Here is an 18,722-nt window from a genome sequence, read left to right as displayed (position 1 = left end):
TTGATCTGCCTCTGTGTTAATGTATCATAGTGGCTATGTTATATTTGATCTGCTTCACCCTGTGTTAATGTATCATAGTGGCTAGGTTATATTTGATCTGCCTCACCCTGTGTTAATGTATCATAGTGGCTCGGTTATATTTGATCTGCTTCACCCTGTGTTAATGTATCATAGTGGCTAGGTTATTTTTGATCTGCTTCACCCTGTGTTAATGTATCATAGTGGCTAGGTTATATTTGATCTGCCTCTGTGTTAATGTATCATAGAGGCTAGGTTATATTTGATCTGCCTCTGTGTTAATGTATCATAGAGGCTAGGTTATATTTGATCTGCCTCTGTGTTAATGTATCATAGTGGCTAGGTTATATTTGATCTGCTTCACCCTGTGTTAATGTATCATAGTGGCTAGGTTATATTTGATCTGCCTCTGTGTTAATGTATCATAGTGGCTAGGTTATATTTGATCTGCTTCACCCTGTGTTAATGTATCATAGTGGCTAGGTTATATTTGATCTGCCTCACCCTGTGTTAATGTATCATAGTGGCTCGGTTATATTTGATCTGCTTCACCCTGTGTTAATGTATCATAGTGGCTAGGTTATTTTTGATCTGCCTCACCCTGTGTTAATGTATCATAGTGGCTCGGTTATATTTGATCTGCCTCACCCTGTATTAATTTATCATAGTGGCTCGGTTATATTTGATCTGCTTCACCCTGTGTTAATGTATCATAGTGGCTAGGTTATATTTGATCTGCCTCTGTGTTAATGTATCATAGTGGCTTGGTTATATTTGATCTGCCTCTGTGTTAATGTATCATAGTGGCTCGGTTATATTTGATCTGCTTCACCCTGTGTTAATGTATCATAGTGGCTAGGTTATATTTGATCTGCCTCACCCTGTGTTAATGTATCATAGTGGCTAGGTTATATTTGATCTGCCTCACCCTGTGTTAATGTATCATAGTGGCTAGGTTATATTTGATCTGCCTCTGTGTTAATGTATCATAGTGGCTAGGTTATATTTGATCTGCCTCTGTGTTAATGTATCATAGTGGCTCGGTTATATTTGATCTGCTTCACCCTGTGTTAATGTATCATAGTGGCTAGGTCATATTTGATCTGCCTCTGTGTTAATGTATCATAGTGGCTAGGTTATATTTGATCTGCTTCACCCTGTGTTAATGTATCATAGTGGCTAGGTTATATTTGATCTGCCTCTGTGTTAATGTATCATAGTGGCTAGGTTATATTTGATCTGCCTCTGTGTTAATGTATCATAGAGGCTAGGTTATATTTGATCTGCCTCTTTGTTAATGTTTCATAGTGGCTAGGTTATATTTGATCTGCCTCTGTGTTAATGTATCATAGTGGCTAGGTTATATTTGATCTGCTTCACCCTGTGTTAATGTATCATAGTGGCTAGGTTATATTTGATCTTCCTCTGTGTTAATGTATCATAGAGGCTTGGTTATATTTGATCTGCCTCTGTGTTAATGTATCATAGTGGCTCGGTTATATTTGATCTGCTTCACCCTGTGTTAATGTATCATAGTGGCTAGGTTATATTTGATCTGCCTCACCCTGTGTTAATGTATCATAGTGGCTCGGCTATATTTGATCTGCTTCACCCTGTGTTAATGTATCATAGTGGCTAGGTTATATTTGATCTGCCTCTGTGTTAATGTATCATAGTGGCTAGGTTATATTTGATCTGCCTCTGTGTTAATGTATCATAGTGGCTAGGTTATATTTGATCTGCCTCTGTGTTAATGTATCATAGTGGCTAGGTTATATTTGATCTGCCTCTGTGTTAATGTATCATAGTGGCTCGGTTATATTTGATCTGCTTCACCCTGTGTTAATGTATCATAGTGGTTAGGTTATATTTGATCTGCCTCTGTGTTAATGTATCATAGTGGCTAGGTTATATTTGATCTGCTTCACCCTGTGTTAATGTATCATAGTGGCTAGGTCATATTTGATCTGCCTCTGTGTTAATGTATCATAGTGGCTAGGTTATATTTGATATGCCTCACCCTGTGTTAATGTATCATGGTGGCTAGGTTATATTTGATCTGCCTCACCCTGTGTTAATGTATCATAGTGGCTAGGTTATATTTGATCTGCCTCTGTGTTAATGTATCATAGTGGCTAGGTTATTTTTGATCTGCTTCACCCTGTGTTAATGTATCATAGTGGCTAGGTTATATTTGATCTGCCTCTGTGTTAATGTATCATAGAGGCTAGGTTATATTTGATCTGCCTCTGTGTTAATGTATCATAGAGGCTAGGTTATATTTGATCTGCCTCTGTGTTAATGTATCATAGTGGCTAGGTTATATTTGATCTGCTTCACCCTGTGTTAATGTATCATAGTGGCTAGGTTATATTTGATCTGCCTCTGTGTTAATGTATCATAGAGGCTAGGTTATATTTGATCTGCCTCTGTGTTAATGTATCATAGTGGCTAGGTTATATTTGATCTGCTTCACCCTGTGTTAATGTATCATAGTGGCTAGGTTATATTTGATCTGCCTCACCCTGTGTTAATGTATCATAGTGGCTCGGTTATATTTGATCTGCTTCACCCTGTGTTAATGTATCATAGTGGCTAGGTTATTTTTGATCTGCCTCACCCTGTGTTAATGTATCATAGTGGCTCGGTTATATTTGATCTGCCTCACCCTGTATTAATTTATCATAGTGGCTCGGTTATATTTGATCTGCTTCACCCTCTGTTAATGTATCATAGTGGCTAGGTTATATTTGATCTGCCTCTGTGTTAATGTATCATAGTGGCTTGGTTATATTTGATCTGCCTCTGTGTTGATGTATCATAGTGGCTCGGTTATATTTGATCTGCTTCACCCTGTGTTAATGTATCATAGTGGCTAGGTTATATTTGATCTGCCTCACCCTGTGTTAATGTATCATAGTGGCTAGGTTATATTTGATCTGCCTCACCCTGTGTTAATGTATCATAGTGGCTAGGTTATATTTGATCTGCCTCACCCTGTGTTAATGTATCATAGTGGCTAGGTTATATTTGATATGCCTCGCCCTGTGTTAATGTATCATGGTGGCTAGGTTATATTTGATCTGCCTCACCCTGTGTTAATGTATCATAGTGGCTAGGTTATATTTGATCTGCCTCTGTGTTAATGTATCATAGTGGCTAGGTTATATTTGATCTGCCTCTGTGTTAATGTATCATAGTGGCTCGGTTATATTTGATCTGCTTCACCCTGTGTTAATGTATCATAGTGGCTAGGTTATATTTGATCTGCCTCACCCTGTGTTAATGTATCATAGTGGCTAGGTTATATTTGTTCTGCCTCACCCTGTGTTAATGTATCATAGTGGCTAGGTTATATTTGATCTGCCTCACCCTGTGTTAATGTATCATAGTGGCTAGGTTATATTTGATATGCCTCACCCTGTGTTAATGTATCATGGTGGCTAGGCTATATTTGATCTGCCTCACCCTGTGTTAATGTATCATAGTGGCTAGGTTATATTTGATCTGCCTCTGTGTTAATGTATCATAGTGGCTAGGTTATATTTGATCTGCCTCTGTGTTAATGTATCATAGTGGCTCGGTTATATTTGATCTGCTTCACCCTGTGTTAATGTATCATAGTGGCTAGGTTATATTTGATCTGCCTCTGTGTTAATGTATCATAGTGGCTAGGTTATATTTGATCTGCTTCACCCTGTGTTAATGTATCATAGTGGCTAGGTTATATTTGATCTGCCTCTGTGTTAATGTATCATAGAGGCTAGGTTATTTTTTATCTGCCTCTGTGTTAATGTATCATAGTGGCTAGGTTATATTTGATCTGCTTCACCCTGTGTTAATGTATCATAGTGGCTAGGTTATATTTGATCTGCCTCACCCTGTGTTAATGTATCATAGTGGCTAGGTTATATTTGATCTGCCTCTGTGTTAATGTATCATAGTGGCTAGGTTATATTTGATCTGCCTCACCCTGTGTTAATGTATCATAGTGGCTAGGTTATATTTGATCTGCCTCTGTGTTAATGTATCATAGTGGCTAGGTTATATTTGATCTGCCTCTGTGTTAATGTATCATAGTGGCTAGGTTATATTTGATATGCCTCTGTGTTAATGTATCATGATGGCTAGGTTATATTTGATATGCCTCACCCTGTGTTAATGTATCATGGTGGCTAGGTTATATTTTAGACTGCCCACCCAACTCACGCCCTGACCAACTAAAACAAAGACATCACAAAGGAACTAAGGTCAGAACGTGACACTGGCCAAGATAAAGCAAAGCAGTGCAACAAAAAACAACAACACAGAGTTACAGATAAGCAAACGTACAGTCAATAACAATAGAACAAATCTATATACAGTGTGTGCAAATGGAGTAAGGAGGTAAGGCAATAAATAGGCCACAGTAGCAGAGTAATTCAAATTTAGCAAATGAACACTGGAGTGATAGATGTGCAGATGATGATGTGCAAGTAGAAATACTGGTGTGCAAAAGAGCAAAAAGAAACAAAAAAACAATATGGGGATGAGGTAGGTAGTTGGATGGGCTATTTACAGATGGGCTGTGTACAGCTGCAGCGATCGGTGAGCTGCTCAGATAGCTGATGCTTAAAGATAGTGAGGGAGATATGAGTCTCCAACTTCAGCAATTTTTGCAAATATGTTCCAGTCATTGGCAACAGAGAACTGGAAGGAAAGGCGGCCAAATCAAATCAAATCAAATCAAATTTTATTTGTCACATACACATGGTTAGCAGATGTTAATGCGAGTGTAGCGAAATGCTTGTGCTTCTAGTTCCGACAATGCAGTAATAACCAACAAGTAATCTAACTAACAATTCCTAAACTACTGTCTTATACACAGTGTAAGGGGATAAAGAATATGTACATAAGGATATATGAATGAGTGATGGTACAGAGCAGCATAGGCAAGATACAGTAGATGGTATCGAGTACAGTATATACATATGAGATGAGTATGTAAACAAAGTGGCATAGTTAAAGTGGCTAGTGATATATTTACATAATTTCCCATCAATTCCCATTATTAAAGTGGCTGGAGTTGAGTCAGTGTCAGTGTGTTGGCAGCAGCCACTCAATGTTAGTGGTGGCTGTTTAACAGTCTGATGGCCTTGAGATAGAAGCTGTTTTTCAGTCTCTCGGTCCCAGCTTTGATGCACCTGTACTGACCTCGCCTTCTGGATGATAGCGGGGTGAACAGGCAGTGGCTCGGGTGGTTGATGTCCTTGATGATCTTTATGGCCTTCCTGTAACATCGGGTGGTGTAGGTGTCCTGGAGGGCAGGTAGTTTGCCCCCGGTGATGCGTTGTGCAGACCTCACTACCCTCTGGAGAGCCTTACGGTTGAGGGCGGAGCAGTTGCCGTACCAGGCGGTGATACAGCCCGCCAGGATGCTCTCGATTGTGCATCTGTAGAAGTTTGTGAGTGCTTTTGGTGACAAGCCGAATTTCTTCAGCCTCCTGAGGTTGAAGAGGCGCTGCTGCGCCTTCTTCACGATGCTGTCTGTGTGAGTGGACCAATTCAGTTTGTCTGTGATGTGTATGCCGAGGAACTTAAAACTTGCTACTCTCTCCACTACTGTTCCATCGATGTGGATAGGGGGTGTTCCCTCTGCTGTTTCCTGAAGTCCACAATCATCTCCTTAGTTTTGTTGACGTTGAGTGTGAGGTTATTTTCCTGACACCACACTCCGAGGGCCCTCATCTCCTCCCTGTAGGCCGTCTCGTCGTTGTTGGTAATCAAGCCTACCACTGTTGTGTCGTCCGCAAACTTGATGATTGAGTTGGAGGCGTGCGTGGCCACGCAGTCGTGGGTGAACAGGGAGTACAGGAGAGGGCTCAGAACGCACCCTTGTGGGGCCCCAGTGTTGAGGATCAGCGGGGAGGAGATGTTGTTACCTACCCTCACCACCTGGGGGCGGCCCGTCAGGAAGTCCAGTACCCAGTTGCACAGGGCGGGGTCGAGACCCAGGGTCTCGAGCTTGATGACGAGCTTGGAGGGTACTATGGTGTTGAATGCCGAGCTGTAGTCGATGAACAGCATTCTCACATAGGTATTCCTCTTGTCCAGATGGGTTAGGGCAGTGTGCAGTGTGGTTGAGATTGCATCGTCTGTGGACCTACTTGGAGTGGCTCTAGGGTGTCAGGTAGGGTGGAGGTGATATGGTCCTTGACTAGTCTCTCAAAGCACTTCATGATGACAGAAGTGAGTGCTACGGGGCGGTAGTCGTTTAGCTCAGTTACCTTAGCTTTCTTGGGAACAGGAACAATGGTGGCCCTCTTGAAGCATGTGGGAACAGCAGACTGGTATAGGGATTGATTGAATATGTCCGTAAACACACCAGCCAGCTGGTCTGCGCATGCTCTGAGGGCGCGGCTGGGGATGCCGTCTGGGCCTGCAGCCTTGCGAGGGTTAACACGTTTAAATGTTTTACTCACCTCGACTGCAGTGAAGGAGAGACCGCATTTTTCCGTTGCAGGCAGTGTCAGTGGCACTGTATTGTCCTCAAAGCGGGCAAAAAAGTTATTTAGTCTGCCTGGGAGCAAGACATCCTGGTCCGTGACTGGGCTGGATTTCTTCCTGTAGTCTGTGATTGACTGTAGACCCTGCCACATGCCTCTTGTGTCTGAGCCGTTGAATTGGGATTCTACTTTGTCTCTGTACTGACGCGTAGCTTGTTTGATAGCCTTACGGAGGGAATAGCTGCATTGTTTGTATTCAGTCATGTTACCAGACACCTTGCCCTGATTGAAAGCAGTGGTTTGCGCTTTCAGTTTCACGCGAATGCTGCCATCAATCCAAGGTTTCTGGTTAGGGAATGTTTTAATCGTTGCTATGGGAACGACATCTTCAACGCACGTTCTAATGAACTCGCACACCGAATCAGCGTATTCGTCAATGTTGTTATTTGACGCAATACGAAACATGTCCCAGTCCACGTGATGGAAGCAGTCTTGGAGTGTGGAGTCAGCTTGGTCGGACCAGCGTTGGACAGACCTCAGCGTGGGAGCTTCACCTCCAAAGGAGGTGTTGACTTTTGGGGATGACCAGTGAGATGTAGCTGCTGGAGTGTATGCTACAGGTGGGTGTTGTTATGGTGACCAGTGAGCTGAGATAAGGCAGAACTTTACCTAGCAAAGACTTATAGATGACCTGGAGCCAGTGGGTCTGGCGATGAATATGTAGAGAGGGCCAGCCGACGAGAGCATACAGGTCGCAGTGGTGGGTGGTATATGGGGCTTTGGTGACAAAACAGATGTCAATGTGATAGACTACATCCAGTTTGCTGAGTAGAGTGTTGGAGGCTATTTTGTAAATGACATCACAGAAGTCGAGGATCGGTAGGATAGTCAGTTTTACGAGGGTATGTTTGGCAGCATGAGTGAAAGAGGCTTTGTTGCTAAATATGAAGCCGATTCTATATTTAATTTTGGATTGGAGATTGAGTCTGTACAAATACCTAGCTTAATGTGAGTCTGTGAGTCTGGAAGGAGAGCTAGGTATTTGTAGTTGGAAGGAGTGTTGTATGGCATTGAATCTCGTTTGGAGGTTTGTTAACACAGTGTCCAAAGAAGGGCCAGATGTATACAGAATGGTGTCGTCTGTGTAGAGGTGGATCAAGGAATCACCAACAGCAAGAGCGACATCATTTATATATACAGAGAAAAGAGTCGGCCCGAGACCTGAACCCTATGGTACCCCCATAGAGACTGCCAAAGGCCGGACAACAGGCCCTCCGATTTGACACACTGAACTCTATCAAGTATTCAGACCTCATGACTTTTTCCAAATTTTTTGCGTTATAGTCTTTTTCTAACATGGATTAAATAAATACACATCCTCAGCAATCTACACACAATACCCCATAATGACAAAGCAAAAACAGGTTTTTATACATTTTCGCAACTTTATTTAATTTTTCTTTTAGCTCAGGTGCATCCTGTTTCCATTGATCATCCTTGAGAAGTTTCTACAACTTGATTGGAGTCCACATGTGGTAAATTCAATTGATTGGACATGATTTGGAAAGGCACACAACTGCCTATAAAAGGTACCACAGTTGACAGTGGATGGCTCTCCTCAGTAAAAGGCACATGACAGCCCGCTTGGATTTACCAAAAGGCACCGGCCCAGCCAGAGCCCGGACTTGAACCCGATGGAACATCTCTGGAGAGACCTGAAAATAGCTGTGCAGCAACGCTCCCCATCCAACCTGACAGAGCTTGAGAGGATCTGCAGAGAAGAATGTGATAAACTCCCCAAATCCAGAGTTGCCAAGCTTGTGGCGTTATATCCAAGAAGAGTTGCGGCTGTAATCGCTGACAAAGGTGCTTCAACAAATTACTGAGTAAAGGGTCTAAAGACTAATGTAACTGTGATATTTCTGTCATTATTTTTATTATAAATGAGACAAGATTGCAATTTAATAAACAATTTAATACATTTTAGAATAAGGCTGTAACGTAACAAACTGTGGAAAAAGTCAAGGGGTCTAAGTACTTTCCAGAAGGCACTGTATAGTGTTGTTGTGTTCAGTTATTTTATTGTTAAAAGGTAGATGATGTAAGACCCTGGCAATGAGATTCATATGGTTTATTTAGATAGAATTGTCAAGGCAGCTTTTCCTCTGTAAACAAACACCCAAAGGAATGTGCTTACATCATCACATGGTGCATAGAATATGCATTTAACGGTAAGAGATCACATGTTGTGGAAGGATGCTATGTAGTGTCTGTTGACCTCTCTGACAATACACTGTTGTTATCTCCGTCTCAGACACATGCCAGTGGAGCTCTACTCAATTAGAGCTCTGGAAAGAGATAACTGATTTGACATGCTGTTCTATTGAATCTGTTTACAGATGTAGCAGAGTGAGCAAAGCAGAACTGTGGAGAGAGGCTGGAGTTTACACCAAACATTGCCATGACAACAACAAAGTACTCGCTATAAGAAACCGATTGGCACCCAGACATGTTTTTGCCCACTGACACAGGCCCGGGCTCTAAGATTGAATTCATATGAAGTGAAAGCGTAGAGGGAATACTATAATGTTCTAATTTGCGGGGTTCTGGCCACTCTGTGTTCCGTGTTGTAGATCCCCATGTTCTGAGGTGCTGCCAAGCTCATCCTTGGGAATGTGGTCAGTTCGGGACACTTCCATGGCCCGGAAATTCTGGACCAAAACGTGAACGAGAGATCTCTGGTGGCCACGGCTCCCCTCACCAACCTGGAACCCTCCCTTCCCAGCCAACTCAAAGGCCTCTACATCATGGGAGACAACACAGAGTGTTGGGCTATGATTTATTTGCTTCAGGTCAGCTTATCTGGTAAATTAATGGTAAATATATAGATTAATGGGTGGATTGCCATAGGCTTTAATGAGGAAACACCACAGTGTGTGCGGAGTACAACTTCGACCGCCATCACGGAAGCAGTTTACATCGTCCTGAATAAATGATAAAATACAACCAATACCTTCTACATTGTGATTGATATTTTTGTGTTCTGGTTCCACTCTACAGTCCTGGTGTGATGGCTGGCTGACTCAGGAGTCAGAGAAGGCTTTGCTTCATAGCCCGGATCTTCCGTAACACCATGGAGGAGTCCTACAGCGAGCGCTGCCATGCGCAGATGGTTGACAGTATGGGACTTGTGTCATGTGACTCCTACGCTATGGCGGCGGCAATTGATGACGCCTTTGTCACAGTGAGAGCGACCACATGGTGCTCCTGAACACACTGGGCATGCTGAAGAAGACTCACAAGGCCTTTGTCATGAGGAAGGCGAACATGGAGAGGTTTGAGCAGCTGATGAGCTAACCACTAAACTGTAGAACTAAACTAACAGATGTTTGATGACCATAACCACTCTATGGGACCGGAACCAGGGAACAGTGACAACTCCAACCTCACCCAGTCACCCCAAGACCATTACTTGAGCACACACCATAATCCCTCCTTAACAGAAACATTACAACAGTGGCCCTCACTTACACAGCTGATTAGAGAACAGAGACTCAACTGGTTAAAGAGATTGAAGAGGACATTAAGCACTTACAAATTCGTAACATTTTGTACAAATTGGAATTCGTAACATATCATACGAATTGCAGGAAAACATTTATTTTACATTTTTTTACCATCACTTTAAGAAGGAACATATTTTCATGTCTTTGTATTTGATCTTGGACAGACAATGTGTGGGTTCATGAAATAGGGCCACACAGTGAATGACTGCTCAATACAAAGGGCAAATCTGGGCAAAATCTGTTGACGTCGATGTGCCCTTGAGCATAAACAATCATGCAAGAGGTTTTGCAATGATTTCTATGTCGAAGATATGAAAAATATTTGTTGGTCTGATGTGTGTATTGAGAAACATCCGGACGCTAAACTAAACATTTATGAAACTGCTTCTTCTGGTTACTGATAGACATGCGCGGATAAAGAAACTGACTGTTAGATCTTCCAAATCTCCATGGGTAGATGCTGAATTGAAAAACTGTATGGCTGAGAGGGATGAGGCAAAGGGAATAGAAAATAGGTCTGACAATACAGCAGACTGGTAAACATACAGTAAATAGAGAAATTCAGTAACTAAACTAAACTAAACAAAAAGAAAAAACTATACTATGGCACAAACATAAATGATATAAAGAATAATAGTAAAAAGCTAGGAAAAAAAGCAAACTCAGCTCCATCTCATTGGGACAGATAGCTTGTTCATAACAAAGCCCTTTGATATTGCCATCCACTTGAGGTAAGTAAGACATGCAAACAACAAATGCTTAGCCTTCATATTTATGCATAATAGACCAAATAATGAAAGACATGTAGTGTAGTTTTGAGTTCCACAACGTGGGTGTGGAAGAGGTGAAACAATTGTTGCTATCTATAAACAAGGACAAACCTCCTGGTACCGACAACCGGGATGATAGATTGCTGAGGTTGGTAGCAGAATACATTGTGACTCCTGTTTCCCACGTCTTCAATTTAAGCCTAGAAGACGGTGTGCCCTCAGACATGGAGGGAGTCAAAGGTCATTCCACTAGCCAAGAATAGCAAAGCACCCTTTAATGGTTCAAACAGCCAACCAATCAGCCTGTTACAAGTGCTTAGAAAACTTTTGGGAGAAAATGGTGTTTGATCAAATAAAAAAATATTTCACAGAAAACAAATTAACAACAGACTTTCAGCATGCTTATAGGGAAGGGCACTCAATATGCTCAGCACTGACACAAATGACTGATGATTGGCTGAAAGAAATTGACAGTAAGAAGATTGTGAGAGCTGTTTTGTTTGACTTCAGTGCAGCTTTTGATGTCATTGATCATAACCTATTGCTGAAAAAACTTAGGTATTATGGATTTGCATCCTCTGCCTTATTATGGATTGAGAGTTACCTGTCTAATAGAACACAGAGGGTTTTCGTTAATGGAAGCCTCGCTCATACAAATTCAGTTGAGTGTGGTGTACTGCAGGGCAGCCGGCTTGGGTCATTATTGTTTCCTGTTTTTACAAATGTCCTTCCACTGACCTTGAATAAAGCCTGTGTGTATCTATGTACGCTGACGACTCAACAGTATACATGTCGGCTGCAACAGTAAAATAAATAAATGAGACTTAACATAGAGCTCTAGTCAGTTCTAGAATGGGTAACTAGCAATAGGCTGGTGATAAATATCTAAAAAGCGTCATTTTTGGGACAAATCACTCGCTCAACCCTAAACCTGGTTTAGATCTATTATTGAATAAAGTGGCTATTGAGCAAGGTGAGGAGACTAAACTGCTGGGTGTAACCCTAAATAGTGTTTGTTTGGACCCCAGGAAGAGTAGATCCCTAGTAAATAAGAATACAAATAGCAAGCTTTCAAGGTCAAAACATATAGACTCATTGGTTGCTAAAATGGGAAGAGGTCTGACCATGATAGGGCGTTGCTCTGCCTTCTTGACATCTCAGTCAACAAGACAGATCCCACAGGCCCTAGTTTTGTCGCACCTGGACTTCTGCCCAGCTGTCTGGTCATGTGCGGCAAAGGACATAGGTAAATTGCAGTTGGTCCAGAACAAAGCAGCACGTATCGCACTTTAATGTACATGTGCATGTCTGTCTTTCCTGGCTCAAAGTTGAATAGAGATTGACTGCATCATTATTGGTCTTTGTGTGAGGTATTGATGTGTTGAAGGTACCATACTGGGAAACACACAGTATTAAATAGAGCTATCAATACATGGACATCTCTGCCACCCCGGGTAACTCAAGCTAGCAATAAAACCAGTTTTAAAAAAAGATAAAAGATCACCTTACTGCACGAAGGGGACTGTGAAGAGACACAGCCATTTTATATATATTGTCATTTGCACTGTATTATGTATTAGACCTAGATATTGTGTGTATGTACTGATATGAAGGCTGTGACATTTCAAATGGGTGTATTTCAGTCCTTGACTAATAATGTTAGTCAATATGTATGATGTCATGTTTCATGTGGACCCCAGGAAGAGTGACTGATGCTTTTGCAGTGTCTCGTGGGGATCCTAATAAATACCAATACTTAAGTGCTTTCTCCATTTTTTTTTGAATGGTCTGCCTATCCATGTGAGAGACGCAGACTCGGTCTCGACCTTTAAGTCTTTATTGAAGAATCATCCCTTCAGTAGGTCCTATGATTGAGTGTTGTCTGGCCCAGGAGTGTGAAGGTGAACGGAAAGGCTCTGGAGCAACGAACTGCCCTTGCCGTCTCTGCCTGGCCGGTTCCCCTCTCTCCACTGGGATTCTCTGCCTCTAACCCTATTACAGGGGCCGAGTCACTGGCTTATTGGTGCTCTTCTATGCCGTACCTAGGAGGGGTGCGTCACTTGAGCGGGTTGAGTCACTGACGTGATCTTCCTGTCCGGGTTGGGTTCATGCCGTGGGGGAGATCTTCGTGGGCTATACCCGGCCTTGTCTCAGGATAGTAAGCTGTTGGTTGAAGATATCCCTCTAGTGGTGTGGGGGCTGTGCTTTGGCAAAGTGGGTGGGGTTATGTACTGCCTGGTTGTCCCTGTCCGGGGGTATCGTTGGACAGGGGCACAGTTTCTCCCGAACCCTACTGTCTCAGCCTCCAGTATTTATGCTGCAGTAGTTTGTGTGTTGGGGGCCTAGGGTCAGCCTGTTATATCTGGAGTATTTATTCTGTCTTATCCGGTGTCTTGTGTGAATTTAAGTATGCTCTCTCTAATTCTCTCTTTTTCTCTCAGAGGACCATGCCTCAGGACTGCCTGGCATGATGACTCCTTGCTGTCCCCAGTCCAACTGGTCGTGCTGCTGCTCCAGTTTCAACTGTTCTGCCTGCGGCTATGGAACTCTGACCTGTTCACCGGACGTGCTACCTGTCCCAGACTTGCTGTTTTAAACTCTCAAGAGACAGGAGCGGTAGAAATACTCTGAATGATCGGCTATGAAAAGCCAACTGACATTTACTCCTGAGGTGCTGACCTGTTGCACCTTCTAAAACCTCTGTGATTATTATTATTTGACCCTGCTGGTCATTTATGAACATTTGAACATCTTAGCCATGTTCTGTTATAATCTCCACCAGGCACAGCCAGAAGAGGACTGGCCACCCCTCATAGCCTGGTTCCTCTCTAGGTTTCTTCCTCGGTTCCGACCTTTCGAGGGAGTTTTTCCTAGCCACCGTGCTTCTACACCCGCATTGCTTGCTGTTTGGGGTTTTAGGCTGGGTTTCTGTACAGCACCTTTTGACATCAGCTGATGTAAGAAGGGCTTTATAAATACATTTGATTGATTAACCCTAAATGCTTTGTTGCTCTAGATAAGAGAGTATGCTAAATGAATACATTTTTTGTATTAGTGTACATAGAAATCTGAACGACCATTTTACCTACATTCGTGAAGGAGTTTAACTAGATTTCATATAATTTCTTATGTAATAGTTGTATGTCCCCATTTCTATTAATATTGCTGTTCACTCAGGTCTGTAGGAATGATACCATGTATTTTTACTGTATTGTCAGTAAAAATAAAACTGGAATAAAATAAATCGAATGTAATTTAAACTCATACCAGCAGTTGCGTGCATTGAAGACTCCATAATGACACACTTTAAGCACATTCGCAAACACTTCACCTGTTCAATGACACATTTATTACACACAGTTGTTCAAAAACAGAGGCCCAATTTAGCAGTCTGTCAATCCTGTCAATCATCAGAACAGCCAAGGTGGGAGCTGACAGTCCTGCTTTAGAGTTCCTTGAAGTTCACTCATTTCAAAACATGGAAACAGAAGAGCAGCCCAGCATTTTTCCACACACACACACAAGTGTCTATGCTTTGCATTGTGGTAGGCCTATTCACAGACTCACTCATCACTTCAGGAGGTAATAAGTCCAACATACCTATTTGAAGAGCATATATTTTCTCTACAGAACCACTTCAAATCAAGTGTTCAAGTGAAGTCAGCATAATAAAATACAACCCCCATTTGGACCCCTTTAAGTTAGTTTTGCTACTATTCACAATTAATCATTTCAGTGCTGTGAGTGTTGCAGTGAGTGAGATTTTCAACTTTGGTCCATCAGTAGCCTTTCCTTCCCCTGAATCTGGACCGGTTATCTAACTGTAAAAATAGAGGGAAAGATCAGAAACAAGTCAGTTCCATACATAAGGATATTCCAAGTGTTGAATGAATGTCATTGATGTCAGTGATGACCCGTGATCTCACCATGGACCTCTTGCACTCGAAGAAAGAGGTCTGCAGTGCTTTACAGTGGCCCTCCTTCAGACACTGACTGGGCATCTTCCCCTCCTGCAGGAATGGACAACATGGAGTTAGTCAAACATGTTTGTACCAAGACTAGTGTTTTGATGTTATTGATCATTCTCGCCGTTTACGTTGACCACACAACACATGCATCAATTTCCAGAATGATCAGGTGTAGAAAGCGCTGCACTTTTCTTTTTTTAATGGAAGTGTGGCTCAACCAACCAACAAGCCACAATTTACAATTTAAGGTAGTCCTACGCTTTGAAATAAGGGATGTTATAAAAGTAAAACTGTAAAGCATAATATTAGCTAGCAAACCATAACTTCAGATGAAAGGGAATATCATATTTTCCATAACGTTACCTTTACAACGCAATCGTGTTGAAGGAGACATGCCTTGAAGTCCTCCCTGATTCCCGAACAGGCCCTGCCATCCTCCTCTTTGTCTTCGTAGAATTTAGGCATTGTGTTGCACTTGAATTTAAGACAATTACGCAAGAAATTTAGATTTGAAGAATATATTTAACAGTATGTTACATGAACGTTGTAATGCAAGCCACCATATTTGATTCGCAAAGTATCCTGGGAATACAAAAATGGAACTACATGCATGCTGGGAGTGTTTGTAGTTTTAGCAAAATTAGATTTTTAACATGTACTTTTTCAAGTATACCGCTAGGTGCCACTCAAAGCTTATCTCTCAGCAGAACATCAAAAGGAAAACGATGGCAAGGCTGTTTCCATAGATCCTGCAGCAACTCCAACATGTTTATGCCATCTCTTGATGCATTTTGAACCTAGATGGTTGACTCTATAGGAATGTGTGGCTGATGGAAATGAGGCATTCTCCCATCAGACAGTGAATTATGTGAAATAATGAAACCAAGGCAGAAAACAGATGGGTGTGATTTGTATCAACCATTTTGATTTATTTCAATGATGTCCATGTAAATCCATGTCAGAATCATCAGAGGCAGATATACCAACGTAGGGATGAAGGCACATGACATGACCTGATGGGGAGAACAGAGAAGGTGGAAGCAGGCAGGGGTGGGGTGAGCCTGACTGTCTAAATAGTCTTGCTGTCTCTTATCTTTCATCTACCTCTGGGGTCTTGGCAAGCAACTCAATAATAGACTTACCTCCATTTTGCTTTTCTAAACAATCTTAGATAAGTGTGGATGAAGGGCACAAAAAAGGATGGAAGTAACCCCCTTTAAACTAGTGAGAAACACAGTTTGTGTTCCCCTCTGCTCAAGCAGTCCTCCACCTTAAGAGGTTATTAATTCAGGAGGTTGCAAATCCTTCGCTAGTGTGTTGCAGATAGAAATGTAATGTATAGATCTGGCACGATTCCCATTTCTACACAGAGAATCATATCGGATCTACAGCATAGATTTCTATCTGAAGGTTCTAATCCGTTGCGCTCTTTAAATAAAGGCCCAGGTGTGAGCGAGAGGGTCTGGTTTGACAAGGGGGCTCAGGGGAGGGGCCAGCTCCATTCAAAAAGTTGACCAATCACTCAATCACACAATAAATAAAGGACCTGTACAGACAAGCAAACCTGGTACAAAGTGGCCCGCTATCCTACCTAGGAGTTTTTATTTAAAGATTTGGGTAGGCACCAGCTTGCCCTCTGATAGTGTAGCTGGGATTTGTTCCTTATACTGTAGTTGTCCAACCCTACTAGACCAACATTAAGTGCTGTGATGTGATGTAGGGGCTGATTTAGAATTGGACGTGCGTGCATGCACATCTTTGACATTTAAAATAGCACTCCCAATCAAACCGATCACAATCTTCTCTCACATGGATGGAATTTTGATTGAGTTTTTCTATCTTCATAAAATCGCTTATTGTATAAACATTTCTCATGAAAAAAAAAAAACATTTAGACCTATCCTGAACCAATGCATCAATAGCTATAGCTACAATCAGAGTAGATAAGATGCGCCCACAGGGGGCGTGGCCGTCAGCATTACAGGAGGTTAATGGCACCTGAATTGGGGCTCGTGGTAACGGCTGAAACGGAATGAGTGGAATGGTATCAAACATGGTTTCTATGTGTCACATGGTTTCTATGTGTTTGATGCCATTCCATTCGCTCTGTTCCAGACATTATTATGAGCCATCCTCCCCTCAGCAGCCTCCACTGGTACGAATGCATCCGTCTGCAACTAGATGGCACATAGAATAAATGCAACATCCTGTCTAACCACTGCCAGCAGTCTCCAATTGAATGATTGGACAGGATCCGACATCACATGGGGTAGAACTCACTGATGATGTCAGACGTGTAAAATGACATAACCAACGGGAGATGGTAAATGAAAGCCCAGCAACAGCAAAAAACAATAGAATGGAGCATTCAAAACTGTAAATTGAAAACTCAGTGCAACATTCGAAATAGCATTTGATCATCTGTTCAATATATCATTTCAATATAGTGAAGTCATCAAAATAAAATGTAATGAAGTGAATGTATCCCCCATTGTTGATGGTAAACATGAGTCACACTGTACAATTGGTGGCGAGTTATGGAGGAACCGTTACCCCTGTCATCTGTAAATCTTGTATCACGTGATCAAATCCCTTCAAAAGAGTCAACATCCTCTATTGTAGGGCAGAGGGAAGGGAGTGAATGAAGGGAACTTCTGCTCCGGACTCATTATGGAGGAGCAGGACTTTAAGGCACATGGGTATGGATCTAGCACAACCTCAGCCAGGATCTCTGGCTTAAGGCCTGTTCTGATGTCAGCTCTCCTTCATTTTAACTTTGACCATCTGAGAAATGTTATACAAAAACTGACTCTGGAACAGCAGTTAGATTCAACCTCTATCTCAACCAACCAGCGGACAAGACAACATGAAATACCAAGCAGCTCGTTTCGGGGACAAAAAGAACAAATGCACGCACACATCAACTACCGTAGCATAAATCTTTTTTTTCTTTGAACCTCTTGTACAAATGAAAGATTTATTTGAAATAAATTAATTCACCTTCATACGTCGTCATTGTCGTAATAATAATAATAAAATGAATATAGCAATACATCCCTTCAGGTGAGCAAAGTCAAGGCCAAAGTCTGATTAGTTTACCACTTAAAGGACACTAGAGGTCTTTCAGACTGACTTCCTGTCAAACAGGAAGTAGAAAGATAGATGTGGTTTCCTTCAGTCGCAAAGATTTTTCATGGAATAAAATGAAACCGCAGGAGGTTGGTGGCACCTTAATTGGGGAGGACGGGCTCATGATAAAGTCTGGAGTGGAATCAGTGGAATGGTATCAAATACATCAGACACATAGTTTCCATGTGTTTGATGCCATTATATTCGCTCAATTCCAGCCGTTATTATGAGCCGTCCTCCCCTCAGCAGCCTCCACTGGATGCAACTGCCCCAGACACAGAACTTAGGAAGGTTTCAGGTGTTTCGCCCAGAATGGTTTGGGTTGAGACTTGAGCAAGGCAGGCTGATCCAAGATCTGCACCTATGGGTGACTTCTACCCAGGGCATAGTTTGGCAGACCTGTCACTTTAAAAATGGGGAACCACATTTAGTTTCCGCTTCGTTTGTCATTGTAATCCTCTTCAAAAGAAGGAAGTGATAAAGGCAGTTATCTTCACCATAAGAAAGACTGACAACTTGTTTGTCTATTTATTACCTGCTGTTAACCTAAAACACACAACTCTGTGGAAAAGAACAAAAAGCAACAAGTCTTTGAGGCTGATGGAGCCATTCTTCAGTCACTTCAGTCACCAGCAGGGGGCTCCACTAAGGCTCCAGTGAGTGCAATACCTCAGTGGAACAGATCAGAGAGGCTGAGAGGAAGAGCACATGGAGCAGAGAGCAGCATGTACAACACCAGCGTCCTGGTGACATCAGCCTCAGATCAGCTGAGGTGTGTCTCTCCGA

The 18,722-nt window shown here is 42.2% G+C and overlaps 1 protein-coding gene and 1 pseudogene across 1 annotated transcript; one reads left to right on the top strand and one right to left on the bottom strand.

Annotated features, from left to right (window-relative positions):
- The first annotated feature begins 8,722 nt into the window (after positions 1-8,722).
- On the top strand, positions 8,723-9,989 carry LOC135533361 (uncharacterized; annotated as a pseudogene).
- Positions 9,990-14,169: 4,180 nt separating this feature from the next.
- Positions 14,170-15,406, bottom strand: LOC135533360 (cytochrome c oxidase assembly factor 5). The gene is made up of 3 exons (XM_064960709.1): positions 15,171-15,406; positions 14,766-14,849; positions 14,170-14,660 (listed from the first exon to the last, which is right to left on the bottom strand). Exons 1-3 carry the CDS (start codon positions 15,270-15,272, stop codon positions 14,619-14,621), a joined length of 228 nt encoding a protein of 75 aa, XP_064816781.1. The 5' UTR covers positions 15,273-15,406; the 3' UTR covers positions 14,170-14,618.
- Positions 15,407-18,722: the final 3,316 nt, after the last annotated feature.

This window comes from Oncorhynchus masou, unplaced genomic scaffold (assembly GCF_036934945.1).
Source record: "Oncorhynchus masou masou isolate Uvic2021 unplaced genomic scaffold, UVic_Omas_1.1 unplaced_scaffold_2338, whole genome shotgun sequence".
NCBI classification, from domain to species: Eukaryota; Metazoa; Chordata; class Actinopteri; order Salmoniformes; family Salmonidae; genus Oncorhynchus; species Oncorhynchus masou.
This window is presented reverse-complemented; position numbering and strand designations above follow the sequence as displayed.